Here is an 18,743-nt window from a genome sequence, read left to right as displayed (position 1 = left end):
ATGGAAGGTAGGGGGTGACGAACAGATAGTTGAGCGGCACTGAAGAAGTCTTATCAAGTGTGTGCTTATTTGCGGCCAAGTTGCAGGAAGAAAAAAGGAAGGATGGGGGGGGGGGGGGGGAAGAAGGATAACTGCTTGAAGTTCTCCAATGTTGTCATGTCAATGCTTCAGACATATGAGCAAGATTTCCGATGCGGGCCATTAAAAAATGAGAAAGGGGCTGAATCCTTTAATTACTGCATAGCTCTGCACAGCCCAAGTAATGAGCTCACGTTGGGGAAGATGGGCATCTTTTTTTTCACTTGCAGTATGCTATGTTCGTTGAATGTGCATATTCAGGTTGAAGAGCAACTGCGGAATTTTAGATGCCAGAAGAAAGTCTTTTCGCCTTTATGTTAATTGATTAAGTTGTCTCTTGTAACGGTGCTCACTTCCACAGGAGCAAGAAAATCGGGGGCAGAAATACTTGCTGGCACTTTTCAGTAATTACAAGACTAGTGATGAGTAGAGGCATGCTAAATTTCGTTTTTGACGAAAACACGAAATATGAAATAACATGCTGTAATGTTCATTCATGTTTCTGAAAGGTGTGAGGTGTATTTTCCTACCCTGTTTTGTCACGAAATAATGCGAAATGAACTGCAAAATGCGAAATATACTCTTAAACACGAAATTTACCGTTTATATACCGACGCAACACTTTCTGAAGTGTGAAGTATCCTGTGAGTTATGCAATTCACAGGAAATTGATTAATTCTGCTGTAAATATTTGAGAAGCAAAAATGGACTGCTTTACACAGGAATAAACTTAATACTCTGGTAACTTCATAAATGTGCTATTAGAAGGGGTAAGTTTATTTTGTGTAATAAGTGCAGTTTTTAAATCAAATTTAGGATTAGTATATTCACAATTTTAAAACCAAAGTGTCATTTTATATAGCACTTTTGATGTGATTATTCACCGCTATAACACCGATATGTTATATTATTTACCACTTTTGAACTCGAAATCGACTCTGTTTTTGTACCGAAATTTTGCTTTTTTATTTACATAAAATATGTGCCTCTAGTGATTAGGGATGGGCGATATCGGAAATTTGATATTGCGATATATCAAGAAAATATCGTCACAGACGATACGATATTATATTTTTCCACATCACGATATCGGCGATATATTGTCTCCACGATATATATCGCTAAAATATCGTGATGATATATCACCAAATATGACGATATATATTGCTAACACGATATACAAACAATTGGATTGATTTGGTGTTTTAAGTCCACTTTATGCACAGTAAGGCTAATCGGGACTGGACCTACAGTTTAAACTGGGATCCAAACCACTGTGTGCCTCCACCGAGAATCGAACCCAGGACCCCTTGATTACAAGGCGACAACGCAACCACTGCGCCATTAGAGGAGGCCTGATATACAAACAACACCCCCTCGTTCTTTCGTTCTCGTCAACTATGAAGAATTCAGTAAATGTATGACCAAAGAAGCAAATGGTGATCGAGTCTCGTTGTCAATTTTCCACTTGCATTTTTGTGGAGGGGAAGGTGAACAAAGACACCTCAGTCACACACATTGTGTAGAAACTCTAGGGAAGGCAGCATTTAGAGAGAATCAGTTTGGCAACAGTGTACTTGTTGTCTGAACCCACGGCAGAAGAATCGGCCCATTTAGTCTTCACGGGGAATGCAAGAAGTGCAGTTTTCCCTTCCTGTCCCCTCAAGGGAGGTATGACAAATGCAAGTTGTACCCTGCCTCTCCATCCCCCCCCCCCCTGCCTGCCTTCCACTGACCATGCCTCTTCGCTCCCTCCTCTCACACGAAAGCCTAATATCTGGAAGTTCAAGTCGCGTGGTGAATCAAACATCTGCAAAATCAAGAAAAGGGAGGTAGAAGTCGCATAGTCAACAGAACAGGTTTCTGCCAAATTTTAAGACATCGTCACAGCTCGTAAAAACGTATAAAGCGGGAAACGGGAGTTATAGCGAACGTAAAATCGAGGTGAACATCCTATTATTTAACATGGCCTTTTGCTGGGGGCCTGACTGGATGAACGTATTAAGCAGGAACGTAGGGTTTCACAAGATACCAATATTAGCACAGTCTAATGCAAATATATTACTTTTTAACACACAGAACACTTATACACATACCTGTTGCCTAGGGTTTTCTGAATTTCCCCACAAAAGTTTTTCACATTGAGCATCATACATTCGACATTCCAATGCTGCTCTCCAGGCATCACGATTATTTACCTGAAATGTAAACAAATTTATTATATTACTACTTTTAAAAATTTAAATGGCTTATTCATTTCCAATAGCAACACTTCCAATCACATTCCCTTTAAATCTGGAATGAAACTGACGTGATAGCCTATAAAGCCAACTGGTAACACCAAATTATGCATTTTCATATACTTTCATATTTTTATCGCCTAATGACGGCACATAGTATATTTACTAAACTATTCTTTTACATGATGGAGATTGAGGTTCATGCCTTGCCTTACTTTTTCAAAAATAACACTTTTCTTTATCTACAAAGACAAAACAAAGAACATACAGTAAAACCCTTACTTCTTCAGGGATCCTACACAAAATCATGCAATTTTTTCCAGAACATTTCCAGGACTTTTCAAGGTTTTTCTACAATTGCTCCAGGACAAGTGTACAAAGTAACCATGGCAAAATACACATCATTACATATTTTCTTTTATTAAAAAAAAAAGTTTTACATTTTCTTAATGTAGGCTCCCAACTCCCCTACACCTGCTCCTTTCTACACATTTCATTTCTTAGTATAATGAAGGTTATTTAATTATTTTTACAATAAGACAGAAAAAATACAAAGGTAGAAAAAATAAACACAAGTATATATAAGTTTAAAAAAAATTACCATCTTGTATTACAAATAAACAAGAATAATATCTTTAGACAACTTGGAATATTTAGGATAGCAAACCCTTTTTTTTTTTAACCATTATTATCATCATCATATTTTCTACCTCTGAGTGATACAAAATAATACAAAAACGTTGGGCATTATACTTCAATCACAAAAATAAAACTTAGCACAAACCTATGACTACACAGCAACGTGACATTAAGAAAATAAACACTGTCATGACACTGACCTGTTTTAAATGAAAACTTATTTTAATTCATACAAATAAAATGGGGCAAAGGAATTTCCAGGACAACCTCCTCCAAAATTCCAGGTACAGCTTAGAAAAATGTGAAATTTCATAACATTTCCAGGCCTGGAAGGAATACTTTAAAATTCCAGGTTTTCCAGGACACGTAGGAACCCTGTTCTTTACAAGAACTAATTTGGCAAATTAAAATTACATAAAATATTCTTTGCAATCACATGTACTAATTACTACAGAGTGTGTTTGCTTAAAAGTACATCATTTCATTGTCTTCAAAAGGTTAAAAAATTCAATGTGTAATGAAACAACCCTTTGATCAAATGTTTCAATTCCCTCCAAAAGATGGTACAACGGTTGTTGCACCATGACCCTCTGTTACCCATGGCATAGGTACAGGAGAAGGCAGACGATGACTAATTATGTGGGCACCCCAAGTCAGAAAATCTCATGCGAATACTCATTGTCTGCACATCATCATATTCATTGCTAGCATGACTAAGACATGAATGTACATGACAGCAGAAAGACTACCACCTTGATGCCATATGTGCTACTGATGGATTTTGGTGATCTGTAGACATATTTGTTATAATTTAAAAAATAATAAAAATCACTATGAATTTCAGGTTTTAAAACACTTGTTTATAAATTGACATTTCAGTTTTATCATCATGAATAAAACTTTATATTTGTTTCGTAAATTTTACACCAATTACAAAACACACTGGATGAAAATCATAAATGTCTACAAGATTTACCTTTAAAGATCCTAAGCTTCCTAGATGAATTTTGTCCTCCATGTCTAGAATAAGATCTCTTAGTGTAAACTCTAGGATGTCCTCTGTTGGAGTTCCTGCGGGGAAGTTTAAGTTAGGATCTACATCTCTGCGAGCTCCTGTATGCCTTGAGGATTTTCGTGGCTCAGGCAATTCCACTGGTGCCTGGAATGCAATGCATTCTACAGTTTAAAAGCAATACATTTGAATGTTCTGAAAATGAGAGTGTGTGACAAATATAGGTATAAAACTCCTAACTAGATGTAAACACCATTTACCCCATTTAGATATGTAACCTGTTAAGGTCTTCTTATGGTGATTAGTTGGAAAGCAAACAAAACAATACGTATGTATACCATAATCTGTATATGAAGTGAAAAAGATGGTTTAAAAACAATTCTGGTTTCATTGCCAGTTACACCTAGATGTATGATGTTTAATGTTTTTTCATTCCCCTCATAGAAATGTAATAATTACATCAACAATTTTACTGTGAGAATGATAAGAGTATAAATGTAGCACTTCTACTAAATAGCACACTATGGCAAGGCCTATAACATTTGTTATTGGTTCATGTCTTTGATATGCATCTGTTATACATGAAGTTAGTTTCATGCTTTCTTCATCTTTGGCATCTTGATAATACCGAAACACTATCTCACGCAAAAGAAGATACTATTTTTGTTTGCTAAGGAGAAAAATGTGCATCAGTTAAATTTAATCACTAATACCAGCCGACACTTTCCACAGTCTGCTTGTCTCGCAGTGTCTGCAAAAATATCATGCAACATTTTCATGGAGTATAAATATCCAAGAAATTACATTAAGGACATGTGGAACAGTCTCCACGAGGCCCTTCCCTAGCTCTTCCGCCATGGCAGTGTTGTCAACTTAGCTCTCTTGGAGCCACATCGTGAACTCCTTTGGCTGTGAACTGGGGTGCCTGCCCCATGCCCCACTATGTCATCATCACTGGTTCCAGCCCACATAGACAAACTTTTGCCATGAATATACATTTTGCACGTGACATGATATTGTTATATTGTCTGCATCACCCCATCCACTCTTATATGCACAGCTACTTTCTTTATAGCAGCATGTTGACGTGAAATTGACATATTATTATCAGGGAATACTTTATTTTCGATTTCATACGACCATCGGTGGATTATGGAGATGCATGATGCCGTTGGATCTAGGTGGTGAAAACTAAGACTAAATTGTCATCAATTTAGAGTTAATGGTAATAGCAGCACCCCACTAGCACATTATCCAGCCTTAGTAAATGTAGCTCTCTTATGCTCATCAGGTTTTGCAACATTGCCAGGATGGCCGTACGGGGCAAGGAGAAATGCATTGGACTTATGGGAGTATTATTTGATTTGTTCTCTTAGGAATATCAAACTTCCGATGGAATAGAAAAAAGATATCAACGGGAAGAGGTCAGTTTGAAGATGCATTTCACCAGTGAAAAGTCGAAACTTCCATTTGATTAGCTGTAACTTGATGTTGAAGTTGATTCCCCATAAAGAAGGAATACATGGGATTGCAAAAATTCTTTTTCATCATATTTTTCAAACATCGTGTCCAGCTTAATAATAAAAATAAATATAAAACATAAAAAAAATGCTTCCACTTGAAACATGTAGAGAAATTCATACTCTTGGATACACCCAGGTACTTTTTTTAGTAGCAGTGCCCATTCAGGTGATATTGAAATAAATGCACAATTGTTGCATAACTGTAACTCCTCCCCTTAATCAAAATGCATAATTTTCATTATTTATTTCAAAAACATTGTGGGGAGAAATGGATTATGTTATTAAATGATTATCTCACGTAAAATTATATTTTAAAGGAAAACTCTTGCAGACTGATATGTAATAGTTCCCAGGGAAAACTTAAATAGATTAACATTTATGAATACACTGAACTGTTTTGAATTCTTACAATTTTCAAGTATTGATTTTGGTATTGGTGGGAATCAGCAAGCATATTTGCAGTGGTTACTGTCCTAATTAAAATGTTAATGAATGATTCGTAACATAAAAAAACTTTCAGTACAGAATTCAAAAAATGTACACACAGCAGAAAAGATTTGAACTGGTTAACATTGTTACAATTACAAAATCTATTTCTGTCCGCCTCACAATGTCCTTGTCCATAATGAAAATTATGCATATTGCATAATTTCCAGGATATTAACTCTACAAAAGTGTCATGCCGCATTATTGCAGTATCAACTTGTATCTGTGATACCGATATCACAGCTAATCTTTTATACATTCACATTGGTATCTGTTCATGCATAACCTCTACCTAATTGTGACATTTAAGCTTACAAACCAAACTGACATTTTAGTTTAAAAGTTCGACAATCAACATCATCAAAATAACATTACTGACTTATATGTACATAAACTAGTCTACTGTATCACTTAGAACTATAATTAAACTTCAAGCAGACTTACGTTATATTATAGTAAGAAAAACTCGGACTTACTTGAGACTGGTCTAATTTATGAACAGGGCACATTTTCAAATAGTTTGAAAGGTACTGCCTTTCTTGCACCAACGCCTGTCTCAGTTCACTTTCCCTAAAGCCACGTGCATTTAAACACTTAATAAGACAATCCAATTCTTCTTCCTTACTAAAGAAAGACCATTTTGTTTTTGGAAGGTAAGTACAATGCACAGTACACTTGGTGTCATCAGCTATGCACATACCAAACACTGAATTCTTCTTACATTCGTTCACTTGATCTTTCACATCTTTGCTTTCCGTATCCCACAATATCCCCTCATTCACTAAACCTTTGCTGACTGCATCCTCGATCATACTCTCAATAGGATGGGTTGCTGGTGCTTTAACGTCCGAAACACTAACATTCTGGATTCCAAACAATTTCTTTGAGCCTTCTGAACGATTCACATTTGGTTTCATATCACTGTCCACATCATTCTCCTTATCACTACTGCCATTCTTCTCTTCACTACAGGACTTCTCCTCAAACAACTTTTGCACAAAAGGCAACGTTTCATCACTATTATGCGCTGCTAATTCAGGATGACCCGGAGTAGGTTGCGGCAAACATGGGCCAACGTACTCGTCGTCGTGTTCGACGAATATACCAGGAAGTGAATTGAAAAGCCAGTAGCGCCGGTAAGCCCTATCCAGACCTAATGGCGAAACGTACATAGCACTTTGGTTGGCCATTATCACCTCGTGTAGTTCTTGCTCCTTTTTCTGATATTCTTGCTTTCTCCTGGCTGCTTCCTTTTCCTTCTTTAGCATCTGTGCCTCTTGCTCTTCCGGTGTCATTTGTGCTTCCTCTTCATTAGTTTCATCTCTGTTTTCTTTGTTTTCACCATTTTCTTTGTCCTTGTTTTCTCCATCTCCTCCTTCACCTGCTTGTTCTTTAGCCTTCTCTCTCTGCTCTTTTTTCTTCTTTATCCTTAAAAAAAATACACATTATCATTAGCGTATATAAATGGAAGAATTTTTCAGTTGAAGAGAATTTGTAGAAAAAAAGGATGAATAGACTTACCAGTAATTGTACTGATATCCCTAGGCTGATATGATAATGATAAGGTGCTTAATAATGTGCCGCCATCCATAGTATATACAATAATGTTATATGAGGCAAGATGAAGGTCAGAAAATATACCAACATAAGCGACTTTACGATTAGGTATGCTAACAGTTCTTAACACTCTTCCTCTCAAAATTTCTGCACAGACAAATGATGTATTTTCGCTAAGCAAATTTCTGAGAGTTTTCTAGGTCAGTGAGAACACTGAGCAATGGTTTTTAGCCTTGGGAAAATAAATTTTGTTTTACACATTTACTGTACAAAACTTTGATATACATAAATTATACCTAATAATTTCTTTTTTTTAAAATAACATAATAACCGATTTGAAATTTTAGCCAATAACGATAAAGTAGTTATAAAATTTACCAATACCAATATATAAAATTCCAAATAGTTTATGGATTTCTTCAATAAATGTACCTATTATGCTACCAGACGAGCCAAGTTTTTGCAAACTTTTATTTAACAAAGGTATTCACCAAAAATTGTAACAAAATGGCACAATATTGCACTAAATTGTAAGATATTTATAGATATACCCGATTGGTAAAATTATCAGTAATTTTAGCAACAAACTGACATGACTATAATGGTCAATATCGATAAGGTACAGATTAATCTGTCCCATCTCTATAAAAGAACATTTACCAAAATATCAAATAGGTAAAATAAAAGTTCATTACTACTCTTTAATTCAGGTCAAAACTAAAATATGCATCAGTACTCTGGAATCAGATTCAAAAAAATCATTTCAAGCACTTCAATGCATTGAGACAAAGTTCCTTAGATGCATCGAACTCAAAGCCCTGTAGAGAATATCCAACATTCGATCCTTATGTGAATCTACTTTCACAGTACAACTTCAATGAACTAGCCCTCTGACAACAACTAAGTGTTTTGTTCATTCTCTACAAAGATATTAATGGTACAAGAAGATTAAAAAAATATCAGCAGTACAAATAGTCATCATCATCCTTTCAAGTTTCCTGCCTCTGGATGGGTCGGCATCAGTACAAATAGTACAAACATTAAAAGCAGTACAAATACAAAATATTTCACTGTTAAAAGAGTGATAACATCAGCTCTTTCACCCTCTCCAGTATGCAGAGCATGCCACTCCTTTAACTTCAAGATTGCAAAAATAATGCTACTGATATTTTTGGTATGAGTTTGTACAACCCTAAAAGAAATTACTGAAACATGCAAGTGAGCTTATTGTAATTATTTTATATATTTAGAGTACTATAATTGGGTTCAGTCTGTCTGCCTCCATAAATAAATATAGGTCAATACCAATAATTCTGTCCAAGGTGGCCACTCTAGTACCATGATAAAATTCAAGTATAATTCCTGGTTTTCAATGCAAACTTTCTAAAAATTCAAGAGTACAAGCAAATGTTTTTTCAACCTTACATATTACTGCTTCTCACTACCCACACAGATACACACACAAATATCTTAACAACATAAAGGGTCTGTGTAATTCCAATGTATCCAAAAATTTTAATTCAATTAAACGATACATATGTATTTAAATATTTAATTTAAGGTACGGAGTTTACATTTGCTATTTTGCATACTCAAGACTCGAAATGCATCTACAAACACAAGTCACAAATGTTACGGGATATACTAATCTACGAAAAATTGCTAATTGTATAAGAATTTCACACTCAAATTTACCTAATCAACTTCAAGATATCTTACATTGCAATAATCTTCTGCCTGTCAGATAGATTGTTCTGCAAAAGACACTAACAAAGTAAACAGATTGAGAGAATTCTGCCATATTTTCCACCCAGCTTTCTTTTCTTCGATAAAAATACAAGTTAAACTTGTAAACTTGTCTTAAAGCATTTAAATATGGATAAATTCAATGGGATTTGTATGAATAAAAGTTGCAATTTATCACGTCCACGAAGAAAAGTGCACGCAGAAATCACACATAATTCCTGGAGCCAATAATTCACACAGAATTCCTGGTGAGTAGCCACCCTGTAGTTCCACTCTTATTATGTAATTAAGGGTACAAAAAAATTATGAGAAGAGTCACTTACCTCATAGCTATGGCTTCTCTCTCTCTCTTCATTTCAGCCCACTGATGAAGCCGCAAATCCATCTTAGCCTGCCTAGTTTTCTCACCACGTTCGTCTATGTAGTCTCGTATGGCAGCGTAAGTCAAGATTTGATTCATTAAGCATGCCAATATCTTTAATTTATCACCTGCAAGTGATGGTTTTCATGTGAGAATTGGAGTATATAATTACAGCTGTACAAGATAAATGTCAATATATACACAAGAGTGATTCAAAAGACCCTTAACACCCCTATAAAATGTAAAAGAGTTAGCTTGGGTACAAATGGCCATGATAGAAACACGTTAGGCCTAGGGGGAACCATATTGATGTGTTCCAAGCTCCAAGCAGAGGTCTGCCATATTGAATTGAACTCTAAATTTTTAAATGGGAAAGGGGTGATGTGATAAATCAAATTTCATGAGAAATGCAATAGTGAAGTTTTTTCAGCCTATCTTTAATCAGGAAAAAGTTATGACTGCATGATTGTAACAAATGTCTCATGTCCCAGATGTGAGAACACACGTGTCAGAATGCTTCTAATGTGTCTGTGGAAGTTGTGCGGTATCCTGACCGTCACCTGCCGTTGACTGATTCTGTCTCCCTGAACTTTTGGAGTAATTGTGGAACTGTCACATGCCACACTGGATCTCGCTTGAGGTGTTTTTGATTAAAATCATTTGCAATGGCATGTGAACTTCTCTCCCCTGACAACAGTATGGTCTCGATGCCTTCCTCCTCCAATACAGCAGATGTCAGCTTGTAAAGCACCAATATGGTTCCCCCTAGGGCTAATCTGTTTCTATCATGACCAATTGTACCCAGCATAACTCCTTTACATTTTATAGGAAGTGTAAAGGGACATTGAATCACCCTGTGTATACTAAAAGACGAACAAAACGGATTCCTTCCAAAACACCTTTGAGTTCAGAACTTATGGTATGCTATCTATTACAGTGGAATCTTGATTTTACATTCCAGATTTTAGGTTTCCCATATTTTTCATACATTCTTTTCATACATTCAACCTTCATGGCTCCAGTAGGTAGAGCCATGCATATTTCGTTTTTGACGAAAACATGAAATGTTAAATAACACATTGAAATGTTAGTTTTTCATGTTTCTGAAAAGTGCGAGGTGCATATTTCTACTCTGTTTTGTCACAAAATGATGCTAAATGAACTGCAAAATGTGAAATAGACTCTCTAACACGAAATTTAAGAGTTTATTTACCGATGAGTAGAGGCACATATTTGTGGTAAATAAAAAAAGCAAAATTTCGGTACAAAAACAGTCGATTTTGGGTTCAAAAGCGGTAAATAAAATAAAATTTCGGTGTTAAAGCGGTGAATAATCACATCAAAAGTGTTATATAAAATGACATTTTGGTTTTAAAACTGTGAATATAATCCTAAATTTGATTTAAAAACTGCACTTATTACACAAAATAAACTTACCCCTTTTAATAGCACATTTATGTAGTTACCAGAGTATTAAGTTTATTCCTGGGTAAAGCGGTCCATTTTTGCTTCTCAAATATTTACAGCAGAATTAATCAATTTTCCGTGAATTGCATAACTCGCAGGATACTTCAGACTTCAGAAAGTGTCGCGTCGGTACGTAAACGGTAAATTTAGTGTTTAAGAGTAGAAAAATACACCTCACACCTTTCAGAAACATGAAAAATGAACATTATAGCATGTTATTTCATATTTTGTGTTTTCGTCAAAAACGAAATTTGCATGCCTCTACCTATGAGACATTAAGTTTGAATTATCCTGCAAGTTATGCAATTCACAGGAAAATTATCAATTCTGCTGTAAATATTTGAGAAGCAAAAATGTGATAAGTGCTACGCTGAGAACTACATAATGTGCTATTAGATGGGATATGTTTATTTTGTGTGATAAGTGCAGTTTTTAAATCAAATTTAAGTTTACTTTCACAATTTTAAAACCAAAATGTCATTTTATATTTCACTTTTGATCTGATTTTTCACTGCTGTAACACCAAAATTTTATTTTATTTTCCACTTTTGAAGCCGAAATTGACTGTTTTTGTACAGAAAAATATGTGCCTCTACCAATAGGGCAAAATGTTAAAAAAATTTCCTACAGCTTAAATTTTCCACCGAGTTCCCTGAAACATCTTTAGCTGATACTGCAATCTACAAGTGATATACACTAATTCTCTACTTACCTAAGGAGAGTTCATATACATTAGTAACGCTAAGTGCTCGAAGAATTTGAGGTTCCTCAATTCTTAAGTGCAAACCGGGATCATCTAAACTTGTGTATCCTCCTCTCTGCTGATACCTGGAAAAAGCAAAACAATGTCCATTTTGATGTAAATGTTCTCGAATATCATACAAATCATGATAGCATGTGACAGGTTTTGTAAACAGTACATATTTCAGGTGCCATGTTTGTAGTCATAGTGGCATAAATATTTAGTTTTTGAGGGAAACACAATGTGTGCTATAACTTACTGTAATGTTTATTTTTATCTGAATTGTCCAGAGTGTTATGTAAAATCATGGAAAATTGTTTAATTCTGCTGCAAAAAATTGAGAAACAACAATATACTCCTTTACACAGGGATAAACTTAACACTTTGATAGCTACATAAATGTGCTATTAGAAAGGATACTAAGTATAGTTTTCAAATCAAATTTTGGGTTCTATTCACCATTTCATGTACCTCGTTTGATCCTGAAATGTGCACAGTGTTTGTACCGAAATTTTAATATTTTATTCACCATAAATATGTGGCCCTACTGATGGATGGTTCAGGGATATCTCATCCGCATCCTCAGGATAAAACTCAGAAAGAACTGAATCGATTTTGGATGTCAGATGGAGAACAAAGTCCAAATTCAAAGCTTACTACAAATTTCTTGTATTAAATTAAGCTGTATGAAATGGCTTGTAGCATACAGAGGAACACCATAAGTTAGTACCAAACCATAGTGGAACAATTTCCACACCTTAGAAGTATATAAATGTCACAAGTTAGCCTTATTTTTAAATACTTTAAGTATTACTGTTAAAGAATACATTTATTGTAAGTATGCATTTGTTTAACATAATCAATTTAAATTAAAACTTGTACAACAGAAAGCTAGTTCTCATTTAAGAGACAGAACTCAATAAAATTAACAAAATAAACTTGCCTCCATTTTGAATTTGCCTCTCCGGAACGACCACCTGACGAAAGGAGATGAAGCCGCAGAACTTCAGTCAATGTGACTGCATCAAGAGTAAGCTCCCGCAGAGGTAATCCTTGGTACAACTTACTCCACGTTGCTGCCGCAGTTGCAGATTTTATAATTTCTGCAGTTGTCACATCGCCCAATTCATCAATATCCAAATCAGCTGAAACTGGATAAAAAAAATATGGAACAAATTAATAAATTGAACAAATCACTTAATATTTATCACTGTGCAGAGTACAAGATATCACTATACCTGCCGTAAAATTAATTTGGTATTGACGCTTGTGAAGCACGTGGAGAAATCGGGTCTACGTCACTGCGGGAGGGTGGGTTGCTGGCATGCGAGCCAATCAAAATCTTCCCGGTGCTTCACCCAGGACCTGGTTACCTAGCAACAAAAAACGTTTATCTCGGTGTTGCCGCTTATCGGGCGATTATTCCTGCGATCAGTTTTCATGTTGGGAGAGGACGTGTTGTTTGTTTGCTGCGTTGCTGTAATATTTTAACCGGTCCGTTTGTTTAGTGTTTATTGAATTTAGAGTATTCTTTGTTGTATATAGCATGTTGTCTTAGTGTGTTTTTTTTGTACATAATATTCTGTGTTCTGCTTGACTGTGTAATGTGCTTGTGTGAAGAATGTCAAGCACAGGAGAAAATACTCGAGATGACAATGTATCAAAGAGATCATGCACTAAAAGAAAAAGGAATTCTTCTCAAAGGCCAAACGCTGGAGATGGTTTGTTCTGAGCGCAAATAATTTGAGCAAGAGAAAAACAGTGGGGGTCCAATCATTTCTGTAAATAAAATTTCTGGACAGGACTGTTGCTGCTGTCGGCGTGTCTAAGAACACTATTGTTATCATAGGGAGAGAAAAATATAATGTGGTGCAAATCAATAAATAAATACGAGGCTTCAAAACTGGAAACCCCAGGAGAGAAGAGGAATATGAGTAAATGCGTGACAAATTTAGATACCTTTCAGCAAGATGCTATTCGTCGCCATATTTACTCTTATTATAGGAGGAAAGATCATCCCACTGTTGGGAAACTGCACGATTCGTTGAAAGATTCGGGACTTTTTCAAGGTGAGGAAACATCTTTAAGGACAGTCTCATAAAATCTCTGGGAGTCTCATACAAAAAAATTAATGGACGCAAAATAAAGTACGGAGGCATATGGGGATGTGGAGGTAGGGCTCCACACATTCTCGACCTCGACATAGGCCATATTATGGAGGTGATGCGGTGCACCAACCACCTTTACCTCAGGTACTCACTTGGGCCGAGTCGACCCCGGAGCCACCCGGGATATTTGAAAAAGTTCCACAAACCACCGCGGGTCTCACGCAAAAAAGTCAGATGCCCCACCAACTGGACTTTGTGCACTTCAGTTGCGGTATAATTGAAAGATGAGAAGAATTTAAAGGAGACTTCGGAAAGAAATTATTATTGAAAGTGTATATATTCAATATTTTCAGAATGGATTGAAAAGGTAACCTGTAAACAATTCTCGTTTCGTTAATTCGTTCATGTTGTAAGGGATATGGAAATGAAGACAGAAAACAATAACGCATTCATCATTGTTGTAAACATTGTTATTTCGTTTTTCTCGAAAAACAATAACACATTTCATCATTGTTGTTCCTTTTCATAACACGTGTTCCTCGACGCAGCGTCAGACGGCTGCACTGCGTACTGTACAGCAGTGTTCCGCAACCTTTTTTTACTCATGGCACACCACAGACGGGCCTAGACTCAACACGGCACACCAAAATGTCTGTCCCCTCAAAATCATATGAATCTTAATGTAATTACGAAATATTACGTCATTATGTAATCAATTATTATTATCATCATCGTTGTTATTATTATTATTATAAAACATAAATAGACTTATGCATTTATTAAAAATGTATTAACTTTAATTCACTGTAGAAAATACAGTGAAATTCTAATACGAATTTTAAAGTAAATAACTCTACTCATACCTTCAATGTGATACCTGAGATTGCTTAGCTGCACACAAGACGGCTGATGCGTGGCGGAATCGTTGACAAAGCAAGCCTCATTTCTTCATCGATGGATTTGAGTCTCTCTCTCTTTGATGTTTTAATTGCAGTCAACGTCGAGAAGCCCAGTTCACACAAATAAGTAGTTGAAAATGGTAATAACACATTAACTGCCATCTCGGAGATAGCTGGGTACTCACTGCTTATTGACAACCAAAATGTATCCAAAGGCACTTCGAAAAATTTTAATTTCAATGTTCTGTCTGCTTTCAAATCTGCCCGTTCCTCTTGTAAGCGTAAATTTTTCGGAAGATATTTCGAATCCATACTGAATGGATCACGAACCCAGTCAAAATCTTCAACGCGCTCTCCAAAATATTTTTTGAAAGTCTGCTGCAAGAGTACTAAATGTTCTTTAATTAAGTCCATCAACACCTTGTTATCGTCAGCATGGGGCCATACAGTTTGGAACATCTCGCACGATCCATTTTCAATTGTCTGTATCCACAAGTTCAACTTATTAATAAATCCTTGAATCTTATCCATACTAGTCAGAATATTTTCGTTTCTACCTTGCATTTTTCTGTTTAGTTCATTCAAGTGTACGAAAATATCGGAAAAATATGCCAACTTAGATAACCATTCATCATCTGCAAATAAATCTGCATAGGCTACTCATGCCCCTCAATAGTCAAAAATGAAAGTATCTCATCTTTAAGTTCAAACATTCACGTTAACACTTTACCTCGAGATAACCATCGTACTCCTGTATGTAGCAGAAGTGTAATGTGCTCTGATGCCATTTCTTGACACAAAACGTTAAAAAGCTGCACATTTAGGGGCCGCGATTTGATGAAGTTCACGACTTTTACTACTTCATCCATCACAATTTTCAGAGGAGATGGCAAAAACTTAGCAACAATGGCTTCGCGGTGAATGAGACAATGGTCGGTTCGTAAGTTAGGATTTACTTCGTGTACTTTACCCACGAATCCTTTCACTCTGCCTGTCATACAAGCGGCTCCGTCTGTACAAACACTAATGCAGTCCTCCCATGTTAATTCATTAGTCGTATGAAATATTTCTTCACCGGTTGCTCGCTAGGGTAGTTCTTTGCAAAAAAAAAAAAAAAACAACTTGCAATTACATCCCCATCAACATACCTTATGAAGGAAAAAAAGTTGTGCGTGACCTCCAATATCGGTGGACTCGTCGATCTGAAGTGAGAACTTTCGACTGCTCTTTATTTCTCCTTCATAATGTCTTCGATGTCACTGGACATGTCACTAACTCGGCAGCTGACTGTGTCAGCAGAGGAATTTTTTAAATTTCAGTAGCAGCTTCTGAACCCAGGACTATTTTTACCATTTCTTTACACGCGGGTATTAACAACGTTTCTGCTATTGTGTGTGGTTTCTTGGCCTTTACGATAAGTTCGGCTTCCTTTCCCTTTTGCGAAACACGTACCGATGTAGTCATGAACATCACTTGTTTTTTACTTTGTTCCAACAACCGACGAAAATAATTCACATCTTTACTTAACAGAGAGGAATGTTTTGTTGACCAATGTCGTTTTAATTTACTGGGAACCATAGCAGCATTACTGAGTTTTTCACCACACACAACACACTCAGGGTTTGGGCATGTTTTGTCACCACACCAAAAAAAAACATAAGATAAATAGTTATCACTATATCGCCGGTGAACTACTTTCTGTTTCTATTTTTTCGGGCTCAATGGTTTCACTACTTGCACTCGAGGACGGACCACTCCGTACAAGGAACTTATCCATATCGAAAAAAGAAAATAGTAAGACTGGTGTAGCAATCCAATATTCGCACTACTGCAGAGCACATCTGTGATAGAACTGAACTGAAATACTGTAATTGTTGTCTGACAATGTGTGGGTAATTCCGCGAAGGAAAAGAGCAATAAAGTTTAAGAAGCGCCGACAAACAGGCACAAAACAGCCAGCCGTACACAAAAGATGCAGTGTTACAAACAAAGAACTCGCTTGAATAGCTCTATTGTATGATTGGTGCGGGCCGCTAAAAGTCTTACGTGGCTTTCTTTGCGGTGATCACAAAGCTTGGCGCCTGTAACCCATCAAACCGGCCCAATATTACAGGCGAGAATACATATAAGATGAGCAAATATAACAATATTGAGTAAATAAATTACATTTAATTTCTATGAAAATATAACAGTTATCAGCAAGAATAAACAAGCACCTTCTTACTTGGAATCCACAATTAATTTCTTACAATATTACAATAATAGGTAAAAATTCACGTCACACCTTTCACCTTGTGACGGCACACCGGTTGTGGAACACTGCTGTACAGTACCGCATGATATGGCAACAATGTGACACGTGTTCCTTCAGCTATCAATACCAAACTAATTTTGCGGCAGGTATAATAAACAGAAGTTGTGTCGAGAAATTCAAGTACACTGGTGAAGTAATCAAAACTCTAAAAACAGAAAATAGCAAAATTTTGAACAGAAAAGAAGCAAAATTTTGAACTAACTGATTAAATAAATAAATTTTCATTTTCATTTATATTCCTTTCATATTTTATTTAGTACAGTGAAATCCTGATTTTACGTTTTTAGGGGACCAAGATGAAGGAATTTTAAAATGCAGAAAAATGTATAATCAGGAACAATTTTATAGCTTTTATCTGTCAAGATTGACTGTATAAAATTATTTTCCTGTAGTTTACGGTTATTACAAGCATAAGAAAAACAGTTCTTTCCTTTGTGACGTTTCAGGAGAACACACGCTCCTTTCATCAGACATGAAAATAATTTTATCATGCAAGCAATGCAATGCGTACATACAAGAAAAACTATTGACTGTATAATGCAGGAAAATGTAAAACCAGAGTTCCACTGTAGTTGGCAAGTAGTGTAATTATCAAAATATCAAAAGTGAATAAGAATCTGCATATAATATGTACTTACCATGAGTTTTTTTTTTTTTTTAAGTCCAAGAAGCAAGAACATAAGAGAACAATTAGCATAAATTTATTCAAGGAAAAATATACAGGGTGGCTCAAAAAGTCACTTAACACCCCCGGTATAAGGCCACTGCACCGTGCAACATGGAAATGGTGATGACCAATCGTTATCAGGCCAAGGGGGAACCACATTGACGTCACCACTCCGCGGTCGGTGGCCATCTTAATGTCCGCCATCTTGAATTCAACCTCAGAATTTTAAATGGGAAGGGGGTGATATGATATATCAAATCAGGCTAGAATTTCATGAGAAATGCAATGGTGAAGGTTTTTTCGACATATCTTTAACCAGTAAAAAGTTATGACTGAATTCTTGTACCAATTTGCTCCTTTTCGAGGTGTTAGAAAAATGCCCTAAAATTTGTTTAGCGCATCGGTAATGCATCGAGATCAAAGTAACGTCTAGGGAGAGAAGTTCGCATGCTATTGCACGAGATTTTAATCGGATACATCCATGAAGAGCTGTGTATTATGAATGGTTGTCGCGAACAATTACAGTGTGACGCTTCCATTAAATGAAAAGTCCTTCACAGTGACAAGGCTAATGTTTATGTTCATAAACATAATATTCGATGATTTTTATCTGATGATTTTTATCTGATAACTCATTTTCGACAGATCAAAGCTGAATGGTTAGTGCTGGTAAGTTAATGGTGTGGCGTGCTGTGAGGAACACGATTGGTTAGTCAATTTTCCATCAAGGGAACCTTAAATGCTTAGGGCTATTGGATTTGTTAAACAAACAGGTTCTTTTCATCCTTGCAAAAGGAAGAAGGTACTTTTTACAGAGTTTTTTCCAATAGGGAGGAACACCAGAACACTATAGGAACGTTGTGAAGCAGTTCTGTCCAAAGGTATAGTTATCAGATGACAAGGG

At 36.0% G+C, this 18,743-nt stretch overlaps 1 protein-coding gene across 3 annotated transcripts in view; it reads right to left on the bottom strand.

Annotated features, from left to right (window-relative positions):
• The window catches only part of Acf (ATP-dependent chromatin assembly factor large subunit), a 74,335-nt gene that overhangs the window by 25,890 nt on the left and 29,702 nt on the right, over positions 1-18,743 (bottom strand). For 2 of the 3 annotated variants that reach the window (XM_083118835.1, XM_083118837.1), the window contains exons 10-15: positions 12,795-13,002; positions 11,822-11,937; positions 9,605-9,770; positions 6,455-7,406; positions 3,934-4,116; positions 2,175-2,276 (exon numbers count right to left, since the gene is read on the bottom strand). In XM_083118835.1, the coding sequence (XP_082974961.1) occupies positions 2,175-2,276; positions 3,934-4,116; positions 6,455-7,406; positions 9,605-9,770; positions 11,822-11,937; positions 12,795-13,002 (1,727 nt within the window). The remainder of the gene's footprint in view (positions 1-2,174; positions 2,277-3,933; positions 4,117-6,454; positions 7,407-9,604; positions 9,771-11,821; positions 11,938-12,794; positions 13,003-18,743) is intronic. The other variant, XM_083118836.1, reaches the window with a different exon arrangement.

This window comes from Lepisma saccharinum, chromosome 3 (assembly GCF_977018435.1).
Source record: "Lepisma saccharinum chromosome 3, izLepSacc3.1, whole genome shotgun sequence".
NCBI classification, from domain to species: Eukaryota; Metazoa; Arthropoda; class Insecta; order Zygentoma; family Lepismatidae; genus Lepisma; species Lepisma saccharinum.
Note: the sequence above shows the minus strand (reverse complement) of the source record. Positions and strands in the feature narration are given on the sequence as shown.